We start from the raw sequence: 26,617 nt of genomic DNA, 5'->3' as shown, positions 1-26,617 counted from the left end.
CTGATTTCACAGTTTGGAAATGCTGGATTCCTGGGGAGACTGGGCTGATGACAACAGCCCTGCCAAGGCCTGGAGATGCGGACGTCTCATCCAAATAGCCCGGTGACCTTTGGAAAGAACCTTCTGTTCCAGCCGCCTCGAGCGGCGTTCCTGTAGCTGGAGTCTCCCACACAGTGAGCGAGTCGGTGTTTCCGTCATGTCCCCAACGAGGGGCTGTGTTTGTCGCCCAGAAAGCTCCAGGCAGATGGGAGCTGTGTTCTCCGCTCACCACTGACTGCCCATTAACCCACCTGTTATAAATGGGCCGGCTCCTCCCCAGGGGCTCCAGAATAGCCTCATAAGCCTGCAGGAAAACGCATCACTTGAGGGACTGTCCAGACCTAGGGTGGGGGGGGGTTGTTGTGTGTTCTTCTCTAAAACAACAACAACACATTCTTGAAACCTCACGGAGAAATGACAATGGTTGGATGTGGAGTTCTCAGTGGATCTGAGGAGAGTGGGGTTCTAAAGGTGCCTTGGTACCCCCACTTGGACTGAGAACCCATAGCTGTTCTGTGAGCAGGTTGGGGGTCTCACCCTTCTTGGCCCTGTTGTGCGGTTAGTGGGTGCTCTGGCTACCTGCTCTCAAGTAGACTGCCCGTTAGAAACGAGGCTACAACCCCTACCTCGAAGAACCTCCAGGCAGGTCTGGGCCTCTGCCTGGGTGCCGCACACAGGACATTGAGAAAGCTCGTTCCTGGGGATGGCTCAGAGCAGACTCCCTAGCTCTCTTGAAGTCTCGTGTCCTTTTCATGGGGCCTGACATTTGCTCGCAAGGGATAGCAAGAAAAGTTAACTTTGGTCGCTCTAATCTGAGCTCGCTCGTAATGGAGAGAGTAAAACGTAATACAAAATGCTGGACACATTCAAAATGGGAGTCTGTTGATCTGATATGTAAACCCCCACCGAGTCCACAATGTAAAGTTGTAAATAAATAAGTCAAATGGGAGTGTGTTGAGAGTTTTGTCAGAACTGCAGGTCTTTGAACCAAACTCCGCATTGTTTTCTTACTGATCTGCTGGCAGCAGCAAGCATCTTCTTGGGCTTTCTCAACCTGACTTTCCTCCACTCTTGACGTGTCCCCTCCAGATGAGGCTCTCTACTCCTGTAGAAAGTTAACAGTGTCAGAAACACACAGAGTCTCCATGAGTCCGATGTCAGTGAGGTTGGCTTGCCTGGGCAGTACAATGTATGGAACCACCAGATCGGGCAGACAGCTGAAGCACTCAGGTGCTAACTTTAGGGTTGCATGTGTGAGTTCACCCAGAGGTGCCTTAGCGAAAAGGCCTGGCGATCTACTTCCTGACACTCGGCCTTCACTGAAAACCCTTTGAAGCACACAGTTCTTCTCTGATACAAGTGGAGTCTCCGGGAGTTGAGTTGATGCCGCAGTAACTCAGTAATTGGATTTTATACAACATTAAAAGTCCACTAAGCTGTAAGGAGTCCTGGTTACATTGTAGTTATGCACTGGGCTGCTAACCACAAGGTCAGTAGTTTAAAACCAGCAGCCAGAGAAAGCCGATCTACTCCTGTAAAGAGTTACAGTCTCGGAACCCACGAGGGTCGTTCTGCCTCCTGCTGTAGTGTCTATGTGTCAGGATCAACTCAATGGCTCTCAGTAACAACGATAAACTGTAACAGCGAGCGTGGGAGAAGCGGATTGTTAGTGATCAGATTGAATGGTGCGCATTAGTTCCAGGAATTCTGAACTGAGTATAAAAGTCAGTTGGAACATAAGAAAATATATCAGGATCTACAGATCTCTGTTCAGTCTACTTAGATGATAGAAGATAGTTAGGCATTAATTCAACAAGTCTATTGAGCACCTGCCTCTGCATTGAGCTCTGCTCCAGGTTCTGAAGATAAATCCGTGATCACCATTAAAAATATAAATAAATAAAACCCCGTTGGTTTTTTAAGGTGGTCATTGCCGGGTGCTGTTGAGTCCATTTCCACTCTTAGTGTCCCGATGTACAAGAGAGGAAACACTGCCCAGTCCAGGGCCATCCTAGCAGTACATTGCTGTGTTTGAGCCCATTGTTGCAGCCACTGTGTCAACCCGGCTCCTTGGGGGTCTTCTTCTTTTGCGATGGTCCTCTGTTTTACCAAGCATCATGTCCTCCTCCAGGGACTGGTCTCTTCTGTCACAAAGTAGAGGTGACAAAAAGGAGACATCCTTGCCCCTAAGGAGCATTCTGGCTCTCCTCTTTTCTAAGACAGATGTGTCTGTTCTCCTACATTCAGTGTTCTTCTCCAGCACCATCATTCAAAGGCATCGATTCATGGTTCAACTTTCATATGCAAACGAGATGCTTTAAAAAACAGTGAGAACTGTGGCTGGATCACTTGCACTTTTGGCCTCAGCTTTGCTCTTGGACATTGTCCAGAGGCTTCTGCAGCAGGTGTTCCCAAGGCCAAAACGCACCTTTGATTCCACGCCTGCAGTTTCCGTGAGGCTCCACTGGGGATGTGAGCAAAGGGAAGGCTTTGACAGCTTCGCTCCTTTCCCCATTCCTCAGAACACTGTTCACTGAGCCAGCTGTGCGGGTTTTTGTTTTCTTTACGAGGTTAAAGCACATGAAGTTGCCGGGGTTGGTTTTGTTTTGTTTTACCGGTTGTTTTTTTTTTTTTAAGAATAAAATTGAGTCTGAGCACATGGCTACATGGGACCCTTTGCAGCAAGACCCATTCTTCTTTCTTCTCCTGCGTATTTCCTCAAAAGCAGAGGAGCACCATGTGCTCACGTCTACACCCAGACCTGCCTGGGGATATTGGTGGCCACTGTATTCAGCGCAACCCAAAGGTGCTCAGAACCCAACCGGCCACCAAGACGTGCATGGGTAACTACCCATGGTGTATTCACATAGTGCAATACGACTGAGCGATACGAGAGGACGGAAGTATGGACGGAAGCTCTGGTAAATGCTACAATAGGAATCAACTCAAAGACGGTATCTTAAGGGAAGGAAGCCAGACCCAAAAGACCACTGTAGTCCGATTCCGTTTATATAAATTTAGAAAATGCAAACGAATGCAAAGTGACCGCGAGCAGACTTGGGGTTGCCTGGAAACCTGGTGGCAGGGAAAAGCAAGAAGGGGCTGGAGGGAAGAGCTCTACCCGCCAAATGGGATCATTGGGGGTGATGGGAACATTTATTTTCTTGGCTGTGGAGATATTTTCACGGGCTTGTGGACAAGTCAACATTAGCAAATGATGCTTCAACATATGGGTAGTTTATTACAGGACAAGTACCCCCTTAATAGAGGTATTTTAAAGACCTCTATTGGCACTGCAGCTATTTCAGGTGCTCTCATCGATAGATAAACTTCCATGACTAATTAACTAAAAATACTGTGTAGTCCCCTTCCAAACATGTATAGGAAACAGGCCAGGTGCCGGGCACTGGGTAGGACATTGTCTGTGAAGAGTGAATCGGGCACAGCTCTTGCTTTTCGGCTTCGTGGTGGAAGCAGGCTGGTCCCAGCAGACAGCTGAGTGGCCTTCCCACGGGCAGGTGGTCCTCAAGCCATGGCCAGCTCTAGCCAGGTTGGTGTCCTTCCTGGGACTTATGCGTGCCTGTGTGCCTTCCTTCTTTTGCAGAGTGACCTGTGGTCTCTGGGAATCACGGCCATCGAGATGGCAGAAGGCGCTCCCCGTAAGTACCTCCCCTCCCTGGGCTGCAGTGCCTGGCTGGCCTTGCCCGGTGGGCGGGCACCGGGTTCCTGGCCAGGAGCTGCAGTGGCTTTCCTTCCGCTACACCGAGCCCTGCATGGACTCTGGCTGGCATCCTTAGAAAGCAGTCACCTCACATCAACCAGGAATCCATTCATCTCCAAGTGTTCTTCCCTCCGAGGGGAATGGAACAAAGGGCAAAGGAAAGCACCCTGCGGAGCCTCCTGTTGTACTTTACAGATGCCTTGTCCTTTCCTTGACATGTCCTCTGCCTGACTTAAAACCAGGACCACCCCACCCAGAAGCTCGCTCCCATTTAAGAAACTCTCCCGCCGGTGTGCCCCCAGCATTGGAGAGGGTTATAGGAACCCTTGTACTGTTGTTGGGGTTTTAGATTTCCCTGCTGATGATGCCTGGGCGGGAACGCAGGGAGCCCTGGCCGGGCAGAGCACCTTTCTAGCTCCTGGCGCTCCAGAGTACTAGCCCTTCAGCATGCCTCCTCCTGCCTGTGTGGTTCTGAGGACATACAGCCCACATGTCTAGTCCAGGAAGCATGATGGCCGTGGGCTTCGAGGCTCGGCTGGCCCCAAGATGTGGCTCCTTAGGGCCACTCCAGGCGATGGCAGTGAGGGGGCAGGGATACAAAGGCAGGACCTTTCCTGGGAGACACATGACCCCATTGTAGGCAACTTTGACCCATCTTGAGCTTTAGGGCCGTGTAGAGATTTCAGCAGCTCTCCGTCCCTCGGGGACAACAGCTCTCCCCACCCGGCCTGTCAGCCCCACTTCCAGGCAGGAATTGTCCCCGGGTGGGGATCCTTACATGCTATTCCCCACCGGGGTCTGTTTCTCAGAGATCCCAGATGGAAACAAGTCCTGGCTTTCCCTGACACGTTGTTGTGTACCAAGGATTTTTCTTTTTCCCTTCAAGACGCCACAGTGCAGAGTTGGAAGAACTCAGCAGTCGCATGATTATTCTCGGCGTTGGTTGACAGAATTCTTCTCATCTCCAATGCTAATAGGCATTTGTGACTCAGAAAAATAGTATACTACTGTGTAAAGCCCATATATTATCATCCTTGATGAGTGAGAGCCTGGGTCGAAAAGAAAGCTTCTACCCACGGGCTCCTTGGGACTTTAGGGGAAGAGCTTCTTATTCTGGGTGCAAAGCAAAAACGGTGCCGGTGGTTTGAACAGTAGGCAAGTGAAATATTTTGATTTAAATAGGAATGTGTGTGCGCTTTCACTATCAGCACTCATGCTGTGTTACGCACGTGAGGTTTTCTTTTATATGTTAGTTTTACCACTGCCCCCTGTTTGGCTTAATCCTCTGCCCTTCCTCATGCCCGTGAGCCAAAAACCTCTAGTCACAGAGTCAGCAAAGCCCCATAGTTGTCAGAGAGAATGGCTTCCCGGCCTAGGGCTGTAGGCTGTAAACTCCCACATGGAAGCGATGCATTTGAATGAGCCTTTCTCTGGTTAGGAGCCGGAGAAAGACGAGGCTGTCCACTCCCATGGATAGTTATCGTCTTGGAGACTCATAAGAGCAGTTCTCCGTGGTCCTATAAGGTCACTGTGAGTCAGAATTGGCTCCACAGCAATGAGTTTGAGGTCTTTTGTTTGTGTATTTGTTTCTAGTTTATAAGGAATCGATCATGGGTTATCAAATATAGCTTGTTTTATGAGTCGTTGAAAATAACCCACTGTAATTGCCATCCTGCTCTTGTTTATTTTGGGTCCTGAGTGGTGATTTTAACAAGGCTAACGATGGTTCTTTTAGATTAAGTCCCTTGAATGCTAAGTGGAGGTATTAGACACACACACACACACACGCACCCATCAAGTCGACGCCGACTCATAACGCCCCTACAGGACAGACAGGAACTGCCCCTGTGGGTTTTCAAGCCTGGAACTGTGTAAGGGAGTAGAGAGCCTCGTCTTTGGCCCAAAGGGCAGCTGGGGGGCTTGTACTACTGACCTTGCCTATCATAGCCCAGTGCGATGCATATGCCCCTAGGGCTCTTTCCTAGGAAAGCTTAAGGGTTCCATTAAATATTAAATGAAGGCATCGTCACTGGACATTGTAACAGCATCTGTCGGAAGCATCTGACGCTGTGAGAGTCCCGGCATCAGACATCATCGAAGCGTTACGATGTTCCGGCTCTGCACCGGGTCGTGGTTGGACTCAGGGCAGCAGCATCTCACTGACCTCTTAACCCCAGCTGGCTCCTGGTTTGCTCTCTTGCAGCTCTCTGTGACATGCACCCCATGAGAGCCCTCTTCCTCATCCCCCGGAACCCTGCACCTCGCCTGAAGTCTAAGAAGTGGTGAGTCCAGCCTCCAGCTGGTTTTTCCTACGATTCTCCCTTCGACTCACTCAGCTCCTAGGTTCTGCTCACAGGATTAGGCGGATCTAGACTAGAAGGCTTGATGGATGACTCGCCTTGCCTTCTCACTCACTTTAAAGTGCTTATTGAGTCCCCATTTTCTGCACTGCAAGTCTTTACCCTCACACCTACGAGGTAAGGAGCTGGAGGGAAAAATGTGTAAGCGGGCAAAGTGAGACCGTGGAAGCTCCATACCGTGTACTTCCCACGGATGTCTGTCCTGGCAGCCAGAACTGCTCCTCGGGGAGGGTGGAGGTTCGGAGCCAGCCTGTTGGATTGACTGAGGCCTCTTCCCTAAGGGAGATGTGCCCACATACACTGGGCACACACACACCTGGTGGTGTACAAGGGGGTCGCAGCTGATAACGTGGCTGAACGTTCCTAATTTTGTATTGACGATTACCTTCATTTTGTAGCAAGTGCTACAGAGGTTGTTTTGTCTTGTTTTTGCTTTGAGCCGTGATATAGCCTTTCCTTTTAATACACATAGTTATAGAAAACTTGAATTAAAAGGAAAATTCTAAATAAATACGAGTGTGGATGGTGTGAGGATGTAGCCAAATTGTGTTTAGAAGTATGTGAGTGGCCAAAGTTTTGGGAACCAGAACCGGGGTGTGTGTGTGTGTGTGTGTGTGTGTGTGTATGAGGATCGTTGAATGCTATGATTACATAAAAACATCCATTGTTCCCTCCTTTCTCTATGTAGAAGTGATCAATTTTCTCTGATACAGTCTTGAACCTCTGCCTTGGACCATCTTCCGGGGCAGAGGGACCATAAAGTGGCACGGTCCTTTTGATAAGTTCTTTCACGAGTGATCCCTTAAGTCAGTGGTCCTCACCTTTCCTAGTGCCGCCACCCTTTAACACAGTTCCTCATGTTGTGGGACCCCGTCTGTGGGCATATCTGCCTGTGGGCACACCCTCCTGGTGATGGGCAGAGGAGCAGTGTCTCAGTTCCTCAGACCATCGGAATACGGTCCTAGGCGACCCCTGTGAAAGTGTCGTTCAACCCCCCCCAAAGGTTGAGAACTGCTGCGTTCACTGGAGCCTCTGTTTTTCCCACGCATGCGCCGGCTAACTCCTCTCTATTAATACTACTCATCTAGTTATACTCTAGGCCGGGTGCTGACGGATGGGAGACCCGGTGCAAATCCTGGCCAGTGTTCCTAATGCACAAGCCTGCCTTCTGCCGGCGGAAGCTTGCTTGCGCATTGCTCTGGTCCAGACAGGTTTCCGTAGAGCTTCCAGACACAGACAGCCTAGGAAGGAAAGGGTGGAAATGCTTGTCCAAAAGCCAGCCCTGAGGATCACAGCAGCTAAATCCTCACCCGGTCGTGGGAATGATGCAAAACCAGGACTCATTTCATAGTGTTGTGGTGAGGTCCCTGTGAGCCACACTGTGACCAGTCCTGTGGCAATGAACGGCGATGACCATGGCAGTGATGGTCACAGCAACCCCGATGAGGCAGCAGAGAGACATGCTGCAGAGGGAGGGAAGGAGAGAGACGGCAGCCTTGGCATTGACAGGCCTGGGAGGGGACAGAATGAGAGTTGCTATTGGTAACAAGGAAGGGAAAGAAGCATTCCCCACCCCTCCTTCTCTCTGCGAGGGTCACTGTGGGACAGGAGAAGCGCTCTCCCCAGCAACAGCCTCGCATTGGGCGTCAGGATAGCATGTGATCCAGGGAGGGCCCAAAGGCCCCACTGCCTCCCTTCTCCCAGCACACACACACACACACACACACACACACACACACACACACACACACCGGAGGTGGGGGAGAGGGGTGCAGCCTGGCTCTCACCCCTCCCAGTCTTGGCAGCACAAACAGCTGCTGATAGGGGGCCGCGCTTCCTCTGCTGGGACTCACTGTGGGCCCAGCTGTATACAATAGGTTTTATGTATCCACCCCCCCCCCATCCCAGCCTGCTGGCTGCTCTCTGCACAGAGGAGGGTCCACTGGCCGTCCACCCCTGAGATTTGTTTGTGGTTATGGTGTGTCCACGGCCATGTCAAACTCTGACGACTGGGCAGTGCATTTCCATGTCTGGCTTTTGTTTTTAAATGTGTAGCAACGCTGCCCTGCTGGATTGCTTCCACGTCCTTTACATGGGCGGGCAGAGAGTCCACCTGCCACTGTCGCTACCCCACCCCAACTAAGAATCAGTCTGTCCAACTTAGGTATCAGTCTGTCCTGCTGCCTGGCACACTCATCTAAACCCTGGCCAGCAGGGCCTCCCGTGTGGCCCCTCCCACTGGAAAAACAAAAACAGGCTTACTCTTCCATTCCAAACCTTGGAGAGCAAGAAGTAAGGGGGATAATGATGGAGGGGGCGGGAAGTTCAGCAGCGAAGTGGGACCATTTTCATCTCATCCCAGTGTCCACTCTGCCCTGGCAGGGAGGGAACCCAGGCAGGAGAGCCTCGTCCCCATGCCATCAGACAGGGAATGGAAGGTGACCAAAGCCCTGGCCCAGCACTATTTCTCCCTGGGAGATCAGCCTTCATAAAGGTGGCTGGGAGGCCCCAGGCTACCAGACCCACTTGGCCTGGCCCCTACTTCTCTACAATTCCTGTCCCGATTTCACAGGGCCCCTAAAAGCCCAGGTGCAAAGGGATTTGAAATGGGTTAGTGTTTTCTTTAACAGGCACTGACGGTGTATAGGGAGGGGTTGGGCGTTTTGGGGGTTTATTCTCCCCTCTTATTTTTAAAGGTAACCTCCACTCATGCTAAAAGCAAGACGGGCATAAACCTCTAACGCAGCGGTTCTCAACCTGTGGATTGTGACCTTTTTGGAGGTCAAATGACCCTTTCGCAGGGGTCCCCTAAGACCATTGGAAAACACATAAGTATTTCACACTATATAATTGCAGATTGTTTTGTGATTAATCACTATGCTTTAATTGTGTTCAATTTATGACAATGAACATATGTCCTGCGTATCAGATATTTACATTTTGATTCATAACAGTAACAGAATTAAAGTTATGAAGTAGCAATGACAATGTATGCACGGCTGGAGGTCACCGCATGAGGAACTGTACTACGGGGTCTCGTCATTGGGAAGGTGGAGGACCACTGCTCTAAAGTGTGCTCTCAGGGGCAGAAGCTGCTCACTCGTAGAACAGGTTAGCAGGCCACTGTCCTCTTGTCAAGGTATAAATGACACCTAGTGTTACCGGGGGCATGCACCCCCTCCCCACAGGACCTTGCTTTCGATTATCTCCTGATTGGGACCCCTATTCTCCCATCGCACTGCCCTGTCTGCTGAACTCAGGTGAAAGTGGAAGGAAGGAGCCCGAGGCTGCTGCTGTTGAATCATCTTCAACCCTTAGCGAACACTATGGGACAGGGCGGCCGCCACAGAGGGAAGCCTAGGCCACAGTTTTTAGGAGAGCAGACTGCCGCCTCTTTCCACCTGGGAGAGAGAGGCCCATGGGCGCAAGCCTCGGTCCTTCTGCTTAGGCGACTGAGCATGTTAGCCGTCATGCCACCAGCTCTCCTTGACTGTGCCGCGCCCGTCTTTCAGAGTGGCCCTCTGTCGTGCTTTCCTATGTGCCTGCAGACGAGACGTCACAGCCATTCAAGCAGGGAAGGACCACGGCCGCCCTCGCCATGCGCTGAGTGGAGGGGCCTTGGCGCCGGGCCTGGGGGAGGTTGCGGTGCTTGGACAGCCTAGCGCAGCCTCCACTGTGGCTGGACAAGCCCCAGTCTGGTGCCCGGAGGGAAATCCCCAGGGCTGCCACACTGCCCCATGCAGGCCAAGAGGAGTCCTCCCTGGTGAAAGACCTGATGACGTGCTCTTGCACGGAATGGGCTACGGGAGATCCAGGTGGCAGCAGTGACTCTCGAAGCACACAGTCGCCTTGCAGTCGAAGTCGATGGGGGTGAAACTGTATGGAGAGAGGCCAAGTGAACAGTGACAAGCTGTGAAAAAATGCAGGATGGGTCAGTGGCTTATATTTCCACCAAAAATAAGGTTTTAAAAACAATAGCAATCATGAGGTCCCTGGAAGGAGACAGCCCCACGCCCTCAGGTGGACCACCGCAAGTCAAAGAACTCAGCAGCTTCCTCGCTCACCAGTGTCCCGCAAATGCAGGGCAGAGGTGTGCCTCGCAGAGTGCAGGTTTTCCCCCTCCCTCTCATCTGAGGTTGTATCAGGTCCGCTCCCCCTTCCCAACCTGCTCACCCCTGCCCTGCTGCCCACAGAGCTGTGGCTGCCCTCCAGGGGGTTCCGGAGAAGGACGGATGGGGACGACCTCATGCGTCCGCCGTGTTCCTTTCACGTGCTCTAGAAATTTGAAGCATCTACGCAAACAAGGCAGAGTGCAGACGAGACCGTTACAGAAAAACCCTAGCTGCTTGTCACACAGAGAGATGTGCGGTCCTTGGGCCCAACCGCATGAGCCCCAGAGGAAGATTTTGAGACCTGAGAAGATGAGCAGTCTTGTCCAGGATCAGTGGACGTTCCTGGGTGGGGCCAGCCGAGAACCCTGACCTTCTGCTTCCGCTCCAAGACTTACTACACCCCCACCCCCGAGCCCCATGTTTTAGGTTCTTGGGTGGAGCACGCATTCTGATTCTTGCAGGGCCGTCTGGTCTTCTTTCCCCCTGCTTCGTCTTTTCCAGTTCAGGTTTGTGCACAGGTACGGCTGAGTGGCATCGACTGGATTCTTCATTTGTGTATGAATTATCCCAGTCCCTTTTCCAAATCATTCCACCACCGTGAACACAGACTCAGTGTCCCCTAGGCAAAAAAGCCCTCCCCCTCCCTCCCAGCCTCCCATGGGTGACACTTGGTTTATATATATATATTTGCTTATTCCATGTAAGTAAGACCACATTGTTTTAGTCCTTTGGTGACAATAATATTGTTTCGCTCCAGGCATGTTTCTGAGGTCTGTCCAGGTTGTGTTCAGGACTTCATGTTGCCTTACAACAGAAGCATTTTTGTTTTAAGAAATGAGAGCGTTCTTTGGGGTTCTTAATAAATGAGGATAATACAGTGCAAATGTCAGGAAATGTGCACTGAATGCTAGACTGGATTTGTCAGCAGCAGTACAGCTTTGGGCTGTATTGAAATCAAGACAAAGACTGCTATATAAACTCTATTTTTTAATCAACCTGTGTAGCTGTCTCCTTGGAAATAGCTGCCATCTTACCTCTCCTGATGTCTTCTCCAGTCCCAAGATACCGGTAGGAACTTTCTCGGGGATCCGATACTTACTCAGCTCAACAGGAGTGGGGAACACAACTTCAAATTTCTTCTCTTCCATCCTAAAGTCAGATGCTGCAAGCCTGGTCATGGCCAGAGGCCTCTGGGCCTTTGTGCACATGGCAAGAATAACAGCGGCAAGCGCATCCAGCCCATGGATGATGTGCCAACACGAGGGGCGTCCGCGAGTTAACCCACTTGATCATCATCATTGCCGTTTGAAATAAGCCCAGTGGTATCCCTAGTCCTTCCTCTAAAGAAAACAACGAGACCAGCCAGCAATATGATGAGAGACACGAGAAAGAGGAGAGCTGCCGAGGATCTCACTTTGCTTCCACACACAGCCAGTGCTCAGGGGAGTCACGGTCAAGAATGCAATCATGGATTGCATCGGGGAAAGCTGCTGCACCAGACCTCTTTAAAGTGTTAAAGAGCCAAGAAGTCACTTGGAGTTGACCCAAGCCATGGTCTTTCCAATTGCCTCCTATTCATGGGGAAGCTGGACAATGAATAAGCAAGACCGAAGAATGATGATGGCGTCGGTCGAGAATACCGACTGTACCATGGAGAGTGCCCAAAGAACGACTCCATCTGGCTTGGAAGACGTCGAGCCGGAATGCTCCTTAGACACGAGGATGGTGAGGCTTAGTCTTGTGCACTTTGGACAGGTTATCGGGAGAGACCCGTCTCTTGAGAAGGACCATCCTGCTTAGTGAAGTAAAGGGCTGCAGGGGGGTGGGGAGGGGGCGTGTAGAAAGAAAGACTCTTGCTTAAATGGATCGACCCAGTGTGCAACAGCAGACTCAAACACAGGGATGATTGTGGAGCTGCTGCAAGGTCAGACGGTGCCTGCTTCTGTTGTTCGTAAGGTCATAGCGAGTCAGATGTGACTCCACAGCACCTAGCCGCACAACAACAACAACAACACCCCATTTACAGCCAGGGAGAGTAAGGCACAGAGAAGTTAAGCAATTTGCCCGAAGTCACACAATTAGTGATGGAGTCACACAATTAGTGATGGAGACAGTAGCCCTGGGAGGTCGGACAGGGTTCATGCAAATGCTTGAAGGTCAGCATGGCCCAGTGGAGTACTATGGCCAAGTGGGTGAAGTATTGAGGTAATAGCTGCAAGATACACGGTTTGAATCCAGCCCAGCCACTCTGCAGGGTAACCGGAGGCTGCCCGCTCCTGTAAAGGTTCACTGTCTCAGAGAGCCATGGAGCAGTTCTGTTTGGACCTCTCAGGTGGCTGAGTCATGTGGCAGTGGGTTTGGTGGGGTGTGTGTTTTTGTTGTTGAATGCTTAGCAAAAGGAGCCCTAGTGCTACAAGGACCGAGCACTTGCCTGCCAAGGTCAAGGTCAACAGTCTGACCCCAACAGTGACTGAAGAAGAAGAGACTTGGAGAGCTGCTCCCATGAAGACCAAGCCCATCCCCATGAGTGACTCCCATGTACACTTTCCCTGTAAGACAGAGTCCAATGGCCCCATAGGGATGCCAGCGCTGTCATCTTCAGGTGAACCGAACCACAGACAATGTGGGTGGTGACCATGTGCTTTACCATCTGCACCACTGGGGCTCTTTCCATAAAAATCACAGCACCGGTCACCCTGTCGGGCAGTTCAACTCTGTAATGTAAAGTCCCTCTGAGTTGGAATTGACTCCACAGCCCACCACCACCACATGACTACCACTTTTATCCCGGCTGGCTGTAATGATAGTGCTGGAATCTTGTAGGCATTTTTAATCCCACTAAAACAATTTCATATCTCAACAAGATAAATCTGGGAAATGGCACTGGTAGTAGACAAACTGGTAGTGTAAGCGCCAATTATTAGCATTTGTCTCGTTATGTCAGCCCTTGGGAAATTAGTATTACTATGCTTAAGCTTTATTATTTTTTTTCTTTTGAGACAGGACTAAATTGCCAGCAGCGGAGAGTCAAGCAATAAAAGTCTGTAAACACAGCTTAAACCCATTAGACTGTTCAGCAAACCATCAGGTGGTATTTGACGCATGGAAGGTGTTTTGACTTTTAATTAAATGTGTACGTCAGCATATTGATCCTTTGGTCACTTTAGATAAAATAAGAAGCGTGAAGCCGTCTTCGAAGACTTGTTTTAAATAAGCAGGATTCTTCTCCCTCCTGGCTGTCCCACTGGAAGAAGAGTGTGCCCAGCCCTGTAGCGCTGTGTGCCTCAGTGTATCCTCTGGACCAGAGTGATGCTTTTGAACATCCCTTGAGGTTCCCTCCCACCAAGAGGAGTATTCGAAAAAGACTTGGACACTTCTCTCCATCTAGCTTTTTGCTAAGTGTTGGTGTCCAGGAATGGAATTTATAGACTATTGAGTCTGGATCTCATTTTTAATTTGGATGTGATTTATTTTATTGGCCCTCTTCTAAGGAATTGCGGATGCTTTATTTAAAACACACACACACACACACACGAGCACTTTCTTTTAGCTTCGAGTAAGAAAAAGCAAACTGTCCTATGCGTACTTTGTGGAGATCAAATAGCTTTCGGGGGGATTTGTTTGGTCTCATACCTAGTAGCGAAACGGTGTGTGGCCTCTCTGTTCCTTTATGCTGGGCAGCCTCCGTGTCTGCCTCAGGAGAGTCCACTGTACCATTATATTTATCTTGCACTAGTGTGCCGTGGCTGACATCGTATTTGTGCCTCCACTGGTTTATTCTGCATATTTGAGAAAGACAGCATATTTTAAAAAAAGGTATTTATTCTCCAAGCCTCCTGTCCCTCACAAGCAGATACTGAACATAGGGGTATTTCAGCTCTTCGTCCGAACATTTACCCAATAACCGTCCATTCATCCATTTGTGCCTTCAGGGAAAGGATGGGCGGTGTGTTCACAAGGCAAAGATGACCAGCGCACTCCCAGCTGCCTCCAAGTTCCCAGGGTGGGAGAAACAGAGGGTGGGCTGAAGGCCTTAGCAGGGAGGTGAGGTGCCTACTGTGGCCGCCCTGGAGGCCCCAGGCCAGGTGCACAGTAGGACTGCTCCTGATTCATTCTAGGCGAGCACCAAGCACAGTAGGAACTTTGTGTTAGCTCGCCTTGTTCGAGTCCATGTAAAATCAAATTTTACTTTTGTGAGTTTTCAATTTAATTAAACTTTACATTTAAAAAACAACAACAAATTTCCTCTGTAAAGTGGACTCTGTAAAATTTTACTTCCATGTAAAATATTTTTTAAAAGCATGAACATAGCTCAGAAATTTAGGAAGGGGAAGAGGCAAAAAACCCAGAACTTTAACTAATTAATTAATTAATCAAAAAGTGGAGTGAGGCTGGACTATTCCTGGGCCAGGACCGAAACAGAGAATGGTGCATTTCAGGGTGCCCTCTAGCCCTCAAGCCCTCTTGAAGAACAAGCCCACCATTGTGTTCCTTGGGCTCAGGCCCCAAGGGACTATAGGAAGCTTGGGAAAGAAAGGCTTGCTCCTGGGACCCAATCCTGTAACACCAGGGCTCCACAAGAGGGCGCCGGAGAGCACCAGGCCGAGCCGCCTGCCCTGAGCAGCCAGCAGAGGTTGAAGAGGGTGACCAGGATCGACCCTGGGGTGTGGGTGGTGTATTGTGCTACCAATGAATTAGCTTGGAAAGTCTTGCGGTTCAGTCAGGGGCTTAATTAGTCATGATGCAGTATAATTTCTTGGGACGTTCATTAAGAACATGCATGCCCAACTCATGAATCATAGCTAAAGTCCACTGTTGGTTTCGACCGCTTATTTGATATGCTGCCTTCATTCCTGGTATGGCATCCCTCCTCACTGCCCTGAGACGCTCTGCCACAGGGTTTATCCTTGAGTGTCCCTCTACAGGGAAGTACCTTTCCTTCTGGCCATGAACTTCGCCCCTTAAAATTCCATTTCCAAGCCCTTGGGGGGTGGCTAGCATACACACGCCTCCTGCTCTTATTGATTGGAAAGCAAAGTTCACAGGTGATTCAGAAACTACTGATTAAAACTGGGCCTCATTACAGTTCATTTTCCCATTTGAGAATCTTCCTCATTTCTACCAATGGTGCCACCCACCCCCTCCCTTTTCGACCTTAGTCTGATTTGCCCCAGCTTTGCACGTTCAGCCTCATGTAAGCAACTCACCTCCATGTCCCATGACACGTGCAAGACTCGCTCCCAGCTGCAGTCTTTCGCCGATTCCCTCTCTGGACAGTGGCTGGCCCCAAGGCACTGCCTCCTAATCCTATAAGACCTAGTTCTGTTTCCTCGTTTCCCTAACCCTGCCAGCTACGAGGCCCGGGATACGTGACCAAGAAATGCTTTCATTTGTCTATGAGTTCATGTATTGCCTCAGCCGTGTACTGATGGTGCATGTCAGGGTGTCCTCGACACTCCCACTGTTGTGTTCCTTGGGCTGCATTTGGACGGCGTTGTGCCCACTGTAATACTCGACCCACTTTGGGACTGGGGGATTCATCTGTTACCTGGATAGCATTGTTTGTTGCTGTATTGTTAATTCTGACTTGGAGCTACCGTGCGTGCCCAACAGAGCCGCCCTACGGGGTGTCCAGGGTCTGCCCTCACAGGTGCCTCCAATTGACTAGAAGCTCCAGCTTTTCAGCTAGTTGTCAAATGACAATCCGTTGGTACCACCCAGCGACTCACGGTGGCTTCTTGGACCAGTTAGCTTTCATTCCAGCAAGTCAGAAAGGATGCATTTGCCATTTCTCAGACCGTCCCTTGATCTGTGGCTTCCTCTCTTTCATTTGGCAGGTCAAAAAAATTTCAGTCTTTCATTGAGAGCTGCTTAGTAAAGAATCACAGCCAGCGACCAGCCACCGAGCAGCTGATGAAGCATCCGTTTATACGAGACCAACCTAATGAGCGACAGGTCCGCATTCAACTCAAGGATCATATCGATAGAACAAAGAAGAAACGAGGAGAAAAAGGTTAGAAGCCTCTTTTTATTTCAGGGGGGGGGGACAAAAAACAGAGTGAGTCACGGGCTCTTGATGTATTGGAAGGTGGGGATTTCAAATGGGCCTGTGTCATTCAGCCTGCGGCCATGAGTGGCGTGGAACTACTGAAATAGAGCCCTTTCGTGAAGGGACAGAACTGCGAGGCCTGTGCCTCTTCCAGGCACTGAGCAAAGTCATGTGCTCAGAAAGGACAAGTGATCCTCTTAATCCACACGAATATTCACGTTCACAAGTCTAGAAACTACAGAAGACAGGCAACCTTAAAAGAAAAGGGGAGGGGGGGCGTCAGCCTTTCTGCGCTGTCAGACTTCAACATTGCGTATCTGTGCAGCGAGGCTCCTTCGAAGTCAGCTCTCTAGGAGGCAGGATGACGTTTCCGTTTCCCTGCAGTACTGTACAAGGCGATTAGCTTGCCAGGAGCATTGGATTTTGAGCTGCAAGGCCATTAAGTGAGAGTCTTTATTTTGTAGAGACCAAACTCTAAATCATAGCTCTACCTGTTAAGCACACCCTTTTTGCCTGAGGCTGTAGTTGGGTGGTTTGGTGGGAAGTTTCCGTTACCTTCTCCACAAATGTTGAAATAGCCTTTTTTATCCCATGTGTGCTTGGAGTTGGGTTTCAAATTGATCCACCTTTTAGACCAGTAAAGCCAAATGGGAATGGATCCAAAACGTTGAAAGGTGGGCAAAGTGGAATAACAACCGGAGCAGGAAAAATGACAGGCACAACCCCTGAAAAGGGAGATTCAGAAGATACTGGGGAGCCCTTCCAGGAAAACATGAGGGAAGTTGGTGTATTGGCAGAACTGTGGAGTGCCACACACATTCTTAGTGGCAAATTTGGCCACTATCTCTGAGCTAGGCCCACTTTTGCTGAGCGTGCCAGTCTTGAGATGTGACTGCGATGTCACGTGCATGCTGCGCTGGTTTTCTCAGAACGAGATTAAAATGACGGTCCATTCCCTCCTCATTTTTCTCCTGGTTATTGCCCAGGCGCATTCACATTTTACCAGTTCAGGTTCCTCTGGCTCTGCTTTCTCTGCCATGACCAAGGGAGCAAGAATTGGCTCAAAGTTCTGGTTGTGACGGAGAGAGGATGCACTCTCACCTCCACAAAGGGCGGACTCCCATATAGGACAGGCCCTTCTCCCTTCCCTCTGTGCTTCTCCTTGTAGCTGAAGAATTATGGTTGATTTCACCGGGTGAAACCAACGCCCACACCCTGAGCATGCGTGGCTTCCCATTTACTTAGTTTCTCAGCATCTTGATGAACGTACAGAGAAGTTTATAATAGTTTACCCAGCTCTTTAGTTATTTTTGTGGAACCTTTGCCCTGAAGGTATTATCCAAAGGGATTTGCAGTCCCTAGGGGTATGATCCTCCACTGTGCACACACCGCCCGGGAGAGAACGCAGCACGTGTCTGGAGCCGGTTTTCGTGGGGAGTCGAAGGCAGGGTCGGGAAGGCTAAGGAGTGAGGAGGCGGGACTGGAGGAGACAAGTCAGCTGGATCCCAGGAGAGTGCAGGTAGCAGGGCACACTGAATGGGGCTGGAAAGGTCGGCGTGAGAGCATGGTGAGTGAGGTGTGCAAGGACGCATCAGGATGTGATTTTCCTCCTGTCCGCTTCCCCTTTGCTTCCCCATCCTGATGGGGAAGTGGGAGACGGTGCAGCCTGCTCTCCTTTTAATTATACGCCCCTTCTTCCTGGCCCCTGCAGTGGATGTCCAGAAGGCAGCTTCCCTCTCGGGGTGGACTGGGAACGGAGAAGGGGGAGGTGAGCAGTCTGCGAGGCACGGGGTGGAGTGCTAGTATCCGAGTTTGGGTAGGTCGGAGGAGAAATCCTGAGGGACGGCTGAAGGTGAGAGTCCTTCCTCCGACAGTGAGGGGACAGTAGGGGAGTGCCTGGTGAGGGTAGAAGACTCCGGAGAGGGGGCTCATGCGGCAAAGACTAAAAGAGGCCCATCTCCAGAGTCTGTGGAACGGAGGGAGGGGTCATTCGAACCCCAGGAGCGGGAAGCCTCGCCCAGCTGGAGGAAGCTGGCAAGAAGAGTCCGGCGTCCGTATGTCCCGTCACTTGACAGCAGTTTATTGATGGTGGTCTCGGGTCACTCCGTGCACTCAAAATGTTTAAGGCCTGTTACAGAACCGTTCATCAGACATACAAGGCCTGGGTCCCAATTCCAGCTCTTCCCGCCATCACCCCCAAGCTCTTCTTGTTAAGAAACCGGGCTGGGAGGTCATCGTCTGATCGATTGCCCGGGACTGTGAGAAACGTGCTAAGAGATAATAATGTGAGACACTCAACCCGAAGGCTGGCCGGCCAAAGTACTTGCCAAATAGTAGTCAGTCTCCGATTCGGCAACCGTGAAGTAGTCCTCAGGGGCACAGCGGACCCCGCAGCTCTAGCAGTGGCCTGCACCAGACCAGCAGCCTTGAAGGTGACCCAGGACCAGACACTGTTACACATTAGTAAGGTGGCCAGGAGCTGGAGCCACTTGGCTCCTACTCTGGACAACAAGAAGCAGCTGAGCAACTCTGTCCTGAAACGCGATGTAATGTCCTGGAGAGGTGAGAGCTCGTAGTCACCTCCCTCCGACCCAGGAGAGTCGGGGAGAGCCCAGGCCTTGAATCGTTGCCAGAGGCTGGGCACCGACGTGCTTCCGAAGTCACTGGGCTGCGAGGTAGATGGCTGTGTTCCATCTCTGCCGGGCAGAAGGGGCAGCGTATTGGAGATTGTTCATGCTGCCTGCTGTCCGTTGACTCTGACCGCCACCCTGCGGGATGGAGAGGAACTGCCTTCAAGGGCTGCACTAGGTCTTTCCTCCCCCACAGCCCCTGGAAGGTTGGAGCCCTTGACCTTTCCTTTCACACCAGGGCGGCGGGGGGTGGGGGGGGTGGGGGGGCGTGTTCAAGAGTCACTTGATAACTTGACCCGCCCAGTCCTGGTTAGAGGTAGGGCTGCCAGGAGCAGTATTTTTATCTGCTGTCCCAGGAAGGGCATCAGAGCCAATGAGGTCTCTCCATTGGCGACTGGTTATTCACATGACTAGGGCTGTCCTGTAAGGCTCCCCCACCCCCTCCTGCACACAGCTCTTCCTTCGATGACCAACTTTGGGTCAGATCAATTACTTTCATTTTGTGTTCCTTTATATTTTGGTTTTACCTTTTATAAAAAAACAAAACCTTATATTACCTTTTCCTTAGATTCATGCTAATTTAGCCAAGAAATATAAAAACAATAAAAGCAGGTTCTGGTGCAGTATTAAAATTGAGGACGTTACCAAGTGAAGCTTTTACCCCAGAGAGCGCAAGCCCCCGGATGGATGTGTGGCTCTTCCCTTGCCATAGCGTCCTTTGTCACACAAAATTGCTGTGTTTTGAATTGGGAGTGTGCGTGCAGACCCATCCCACCACGGTGCACCAAAACTCGAGGACAACAAAAATATTTTTTCTGTGTTTTACCTGGAACTCCCTGTGTATGTATTTCAGGAAAGTGTTCAATATTAAACGGTCAGTATGGAACGTTAAGAGAACTTTGGTCAGGCTAGTTGTAGTTTTATGAAAAATAATACCTTTAAAATAAGTAGCCCCCAAATTACAAACATCTGAATATCAAAAAGATATTTATATAAAACGCACATGAAGTCATTAAATTCTGGTTGGCCTCTCTTGCTCACATCAGTGCCTAAAGGAACCCGTGGTTGGGCAGCAATCTGTATGATCGGCGGTTTGAAACCAGCAGCAGCCCTGAGGGAGAGTGAGGCTGGGCTTCTACGCCCATAGCTGTTACGGTCTCAGTTACAACCCGCAGCGGCTTGCTATGAGCCCACATTGACTCGATGGCAGTGAGTTAAGTTCTTCTGAATTAGTGCCTAAATGCTGTAGAAGGAAAAGTGTGTTCATGTAAGTTTATGATCAAGTGGAATCCTTCTGAGTCTGTGACATCTTCCTCCTGCTGGTCATATAACCAAATTGCAGTTTCAGTTCTTTTTGAGGAATGCCAAATCTACAAAGTTGTACTTCGATAGATAGCCCGGCGTGGCAGTAATGAGACATTTCCCCTGCAGAGATGCTCCTCCGAAGGCTCCTCGTTGCCTGCAGAGTAGTGCTCGTCTTGGTAGGCTTATGATGCCCTGTTTTCCCCTCCTTTCCCACACCCAGACTTCTAGCCGATGGTGACTCAGTGGTTCCTGAATACGTCATGTGCCAGCCTTACCCGGGTGGCTACATGGCTAGGAATGCCCTTCTCCTACCTCGAGAAGGACTCCCCACTCCGCAGACCCAGTTTGTTTCTTTTCCAAAGCCTTCACTGCTCCAAGAACGACTGCTGCTTTTTCGGATATTCAGTTGGTCTATGTGTGCGCTTCTATTTAGGACAGAGCGTGTTGTAAAATATTACCCATTTTTAAATCGTTTGCAAGGCTTGGATTCCATTCTAGACCCAAATCCCAGATTGACACCAGTCAGCTCACCCACCTTCTTACAATCTCAGTGTCCTCTTTTGAAAACCATGCTTCCTTATAAGAAATAACGGAGAGAACCTAGGGAAAGTCTCTAACGTGGGACCAGCCGTGGGAGAGACCCATAGGCTTTACTTTCTTCTCTGTGCCTCTGATGACTTACATTGGGCTCAGGCCACCTTCAAAGCCAGGACGCATGCCTTGCTCATTCTTCCATCGTGGTTCACTTAATAGTTCATGTAATTGAAATGAACAGCCCCAGCGAGTCGAGCCAATACTTTTAACTCTGTATCTTCTTAGCACGTATTGCAACACAATATTTAGCACACGCTATATCGTGCTCAAGGCTATTTGCGGATCCATAGCGGTTGTAATGAAACTCCTACTTAAAACGTGATTAATATGGTCAATACGTGAACAGTGAAGGGAGTCAATACCAGATTGATTTCAGAGGCCTGGTAATGCAAGTTAGCACAGACTGAAAGGTTATTTTTCACTTCATGTAAGAGCGAGGCAAAAATAAAATCCAAACTCACTGCCATTGAGTCAATGCTGACTCATAGCAACGCCCCATCCCTCCCACCTACCCACCCTCCCCCGTGGGATTCTGAGACTAACCGCTATGGGAGTAGACAGCCCAGTCTTTGTCCCATGGAGCTGCTGCGGGGAGTTTCGAAGTGATGACCATGTAGATCGCAGCGCAATTTGTAACGACTACACCAACAGGGCTCCTGGTGCGAGTGAGGCCCTAGGGCCAAATATGCAAGCACAGCTAGGCAGCCTTGTGCAGGGCAATTCCACGGACTTGAATCCAGCTGGCGGGGTTGCCATCTTGTTCCACAATTGGCCTTCAAGTCAGGAGACACGGAGCCTCGTCTCAGCCCAGCATGAACTCCCACCCTCTGAGCCTCTGGTTACTGGTAGGTAAAAGCAAGGGGGCTGATGTGTTGCGTCTTTCTCTCGTAGATGAGACCGAGTACGAGTACAGCGGAAGTGAGGAGGAGGAAGAGGAGAACGACTCCGGCGAGCCCAGGTAGGAGGTGGAATGGGCGTGTTTGTGGGAAATCCACTGCAACCTTCCTTTTGATTCATAGGTTCACTTGTACGATGTACCAGGGTGGTCTTAACCTGATGATCCATGACTGTACTCATTAATTGGGGAATTGTTCCCTGAGTAGATGCTCATGAAAGCTTGACCATCAGCATATCCTTTGTCTTGCCCCCACCCACCCAAGGTTAGTGGCTATTGTCTTCAGCCTGGTCACCTCACCTGTGTAGCATGTTGCACAGAAAGGAGGCATGGATGGTGGCATCTGGGTGAGACCACATGAAGTTCCCTGCAGATTTCTGGGGGCACAGGTGGAATGCCAGGACTTGAGTTACTCGGTTTATTTCTGCAAACCTGTGAGAAGTCTGTGCCGGCAGCCACTGCCCTTGTCACATGTCCTACCATTTTAACCACAGTCTGACACAAGGGGAAATGATTTCCAAGAGGTTAACCCTGACTAGACACGTGTATGCTCTGCCCACGGTGGACTTCAGAATCAGGGGCTGCTCTGGTGTGACCCTCCCGGGTTTTGAATTTCGCTTGACTTTGATGGAGTCTGGCTGTCTCCATCAGGCTTGTGTGCTCACCCTCACGAGACTTCCTCTCGGGATAATTTACTGGCGGCAGCAGTGTTCTTGGTCCCTCGAGTCCAGGAGCTTGGCCACACCCACTGCAGCCCCCTGTACTGTTCATGGACCATTGGGTAAACTCACAAGGAGAAGAGACATCAAGGTACATGAGTCCCTGTTTTGTAGCCATCTAAGCAGTGGTTCCTCACAAGGAGAAGGGCCGGCGTAGCCACTGCTGCTGCTGTAATCAGCTAGAAGCATGCTTGTGATGAACTCAACCCCACGATACTGGGTTCATGCTAAGAGACCAGAATAAGCTTACAAGGCTTATGGGTTTCCTCTCTTCACCTGCTACAGGGTTTCCCAAGGTCACAGACCAAAGGCCAATGCTCTTCTTCCAGCTGGTGCTTACTGTGTTAATCCAGGTGTATTAGAGAAAAAGATCCAGGGAGGCACTCATATGGATAAGAAAGAGCTTTATATACAAGAGCAGTTGAATATTGAGAAAACATCCCAGCCCAGTGCAGATCAAGTCCATAAACCCGATATTAGCCCATATATCCGATATCAATCTATAAAGTCCTCTTCAAACTTACACAACACATGCAATGATGCTGAATGCAGGAAAATCACAGGCCAGTGGGTGGGAAGTCTTGTGAACCCGGTGGTGGTGGAAGTATCTCAGCGCTGGCATGAGTCTCTAAGTGGCTCCTCCAGCTCCAGGGCTCTGGCTCCATCAGTGTAGCTCCATGGGTCTTATCAGCTGGAAGATTAAGCACAGAGAGAGTGTGTGTGCACCCCGCCTCTAGGGAGGAAGACGGGAGTTCCCAGAATCCTCAGGAGAAGGCCATGACATAGAGGCCTTATTGGCTATGACCTGATTGACAGGCTAGACTCCACCCCTTTGCAGATGGACAGGAGATGATGGAACTGCCACACTTGCACTGGTGGCCCTCCCATGTTGACCTTGATGAAGACATGGAGCATGCATGTCCAGAAAAGGCCAAGGACCAAATAGCCTGTGTTCAACGATGCTCTCACACTGCGGGCACAGTGATCCCCAGAGGGCCCTGCCCCCCTCCTGGTCCCTTCGCTATAGCACGGAGATTCTTGTCTTCTGTAACATTTGCTGAACAGCATGTCAGGACTCAGCCCCTGGGCTACCCCAGTGCTGCCTGAGCACTTGGGCAATGGAGCATGTCTTTGTGGCACCCGGGAGATCGCGTGCCTAGTCTGATTTTCGGACTGCATCTCATTAATCTTCATAAATTCTGGAAAAGTAGAAAAGGACAGTGCTTATCTCATTTTAGAAATGAGGTAGCAAGCAGCCTGAGAGTGATAACCGGGTCACACACAGAGTCAATGATTGGGTCAGACATGCCGCTCAGAGCCCCTGACCTTGATTCGACACAATTCACATGATCGGCAATGTCCCGGAGCCAATGTGAGTCTGGGTTCACCAAATCCATCACCTCTGCACACAGCACATGGTCTGTGGTCTGGACAGGCACTGTGGCCTGGAATTTCTTGTTTGAGTTTGACACCAAGGCCGAAAAGCTTTAGGGGAGGTGTATGAGCAGGAGCCCCTGGGCACTGCAGTCTGTGAACTTGTTCGTCAAGGGACCAGACCATTGGCAAGACTAGTCCACTCAGGGCCCCTCCAAAGAAAGGCGTTACCATCGACTTCCTAAGAGTGATCCATGGAAAGCCCTGTGGAGTGTGCGTCTACGCAGCCATAACGTACGTGAGATCACCATGAGCCGGAGTCGACTTGGTGGCGATTGCTTTTCAGAGTAGAAGCTAAGCTTTGTCTTTGGAACATCATAAACAAGGCCTCAAGACCTGGAGTCATTTCTTGGTGACATCTCACAGAGCACCCTAACCACTTGCCCCAACAAAGCCTAGACCCCCTCACTAACTTCCACCCAACCTGCTCTTTCCCCAGCATTCCCTGCTCCTGTCCTCTCCACCCGCATCTCCCAGCTGTGCACTGAACCCAGCAAACCAGCCCTTACTCCACACAACGGATCCATTAGGAGCTTCCACCAAATCCACCGCCAAGGCTTTCCCCTTATCGTTCCTCCCCACCACTCTCATCTGGATCCCATTCCCCAGGGCCTCTTCCGAAGTACTGCTCCAGTCGCCAGCCATCTGTCTGTTACCCATTCCACCACCTCACCAAGTGCACGCACGTTACTCTCCTGTTTAAAACCTTTCCATGGCTGCCATGGCCCAGGGATTTCCCCAGCTGGCCCTGTCTTCTGACCCCTCCCTCTCTCTTATTAACCTCCCCCCCAGCAAGATAAGCTGGTGTTCAGTTACTCAAAGAGGCCCCTCTCCCTTCTCCCCTGGCTTTCCCTTCCCCTCTCTTCTCCCTCCCTCTTCCTGTTGTGGACGCCTCCTCCTTTGCATTTCAGTTCAGTTGCCACCTTCTCAGAGAGACCCTTCCAGACCCTTGCTTCTCATCTCCTGCCCCAGACCCAGTCACTCTGAACCGATCGCCCTGCTTTGTTCTCTGTGGCGCTTCTAAGACCCAAAGTGCTTTTACCTGTGCGTCTGTTTATTTGTCTGCCTGCCGTCCCCAAAAAGAAGATAAGCTGACGGGAGAAAACTTATATCTGGTCGCCACCATGACTCAGGTTGAGTGCAATGCCTGCCCCGTAGGAGGCACTTGGTGGTTATTTATTTAGTAATCGATTTCTTTCTAATGGAAGCTGCCAGAAAGATCAACGGCGCTCTGTCAGAATGAACAGATACAACCCGTTTCCGGTGACGTTACTTGCCTGTTAGTCTGCTATGCAGACTAACCGAGGAACTTGTAACTTTGAGTGACTCACGCGCCATTAAGAGCACCCTTGGGGTGGTAGGTGGAATCTGTCTGTGGTGTTCCTGCCCCTGTTCACTCTGATCCATGCACATGGGCGCAGCCCTCCTGTGCAGCCGAGGAAACTGAGGCCCATGATACTTAAGAATCGACGGGCTGGGTAGAAGGCCCAGATGTACCTGCCGTGGTCCAAACTAAACCATGGGCCTGCTCTGTAACTGTGGTGGCCGGAGACAAGCCCGGATCTCTTGGGACTTAGCAAACACAGGTTGGTCCCCTTCTCCAACTGACCATGGCTTCTCAGGAGCAGTGTGGCCTTTGCCTCGTGTGGCTGGAGCGGGGGAGTCAGGGTGAGAGTGATCTTTAACCTGGAAAGCTGTGTACTCATCTGCGCCCCGCTGCTCACTTGCAGTTGGTGGCTCTGTTCTTGCCTTTCTGAAATGGGAAGTAGAGCCAGTCTGCAGTTAGGACTTGCCCGCCTGCCACAGCGTGTGGCTGCAGATCTTTGCCGTGTCACAAGGATGAGGTGACAACCGTTCTAGGGAGAGGTGATGACCCAGGAATGTGGACCTGTAGGGGTGGGGACAGTGGTATGTATACGGAAAGGGAGACCCAACCGCAGCCCCCTACCGTGACTCTGTGCCTTTCTGGGGTACATGAGGTCATTCGTGGAGGACCTAGTGCCCGTCAGCATGAGCACGTGGCTTGTCCCCTGAGGGAGAGAGGGGCTGCAGGCTCCTGGTGGAGACGGCCCCTTGCTCCGTCCCTGAGGATCCTGTTCCCTTCCTCCTGCCCACAGCTCCATTCTGAACCTGCCAGGGGAGTCCACCCTGCGCCGGGACTTCCTGCGACTCCAGCTGGCCAACAAGGAGCGCTCAGAGGCCCTGCGGAGGCAGCAGCTGGAGCAGCAGCAGCGGGAGAATGAGGAGCACAAGAGGCAGCTGCTGGCCGAGCGCCAGAAGCGCATCGAAGAGCAGAAGGAGCAGCGGCGGCGGCTGGAGGAGGTAAGGGCATGGCCGCTGCACCCTGCACCTCTGCGCTTACACCCACCTGTCACCTGGGGCCCGGCCCTACACCAAGGGAGGGCCCACAGCCGGCCGGGAGCATCCACACCATGACCGAGAGGCCTGTCTGCTCTTACGGGCTTTGACGGAGGGTGGCAGGTTCAGATACCGTCACTACACATGGGCCACCCTCCCTAAGCCCTGTCCGCCTTCCCCAGCGGACTGTGTTTGCTTAGTTCTTGTCCCCTTCCAGCAGACTCTCTATGTCCGTCCATGTCAACGTCAATGTCTACCTCAGTGTCTAGGTCTATGTCTGTCTCACCCCACTCGAGTGTAAACCCCATGAGGACAGGAATTTTATCTTCCATCCACTAACGTGTTGTTAGGTGCCAGGAGTCGATTCAGAACTGATAGTGACCCCACATGACAAGGTAGAA

The 26,617-nt window shown here is 50.9% G+C and overlaps 1 protein-coding gene across 1 annotated transcript in view; it reads left to right on the top strand.

The window, feature by feature from the left end:
* TNIK (TRAF2 and NCK interacting kinase) overlaps nt 1–26,617 on the top strand; it is a 443,318-nt gene that overhangs the window by 327,722 nt on the left and 88,979 nt on the right. The window contains exons 8-12 of the mRNA XM_075547026.1: nt 3,644–3,698; nt 5,964–6,042; nt 16,070–16,245; nt 21,702–21,768; nt 25,976–26,180. Of these exons, the coding sequence (XP_075403141.1) occupies nt 3,644–3,698; nt 5,964–6,042; nt 16,070–16,245; nt 21,702–21,768; nt 25,976–26,180 (582 nt within the window). The remainder of the gene's footprint in view (nt 1–3,643; nt 3,699–5,963; nt 6,043–16,069; nt 16,246–21,701; nt 21,769–25,975; nt 26,181–26,617) is intronic.

This window comes from Tenrec ecaudatus, chromosome 4, assembly GCF_050624435.1.
Source record: "Tenrec ecaudatus isolate mTenEca1 chromosome 4, mTenEca1.hap1, whole genome shotgun sequence".
Classification (NCBI taxonomy): Eukaryota; Metazoa; Chordata; class Mammalia; order Afrosoricida; family Tenrecidae; genus Tenrec; species Tenrec ecaudatus.
This window is presented reverse-complemented; position numbering and strand designations above follow the sequence as displayed.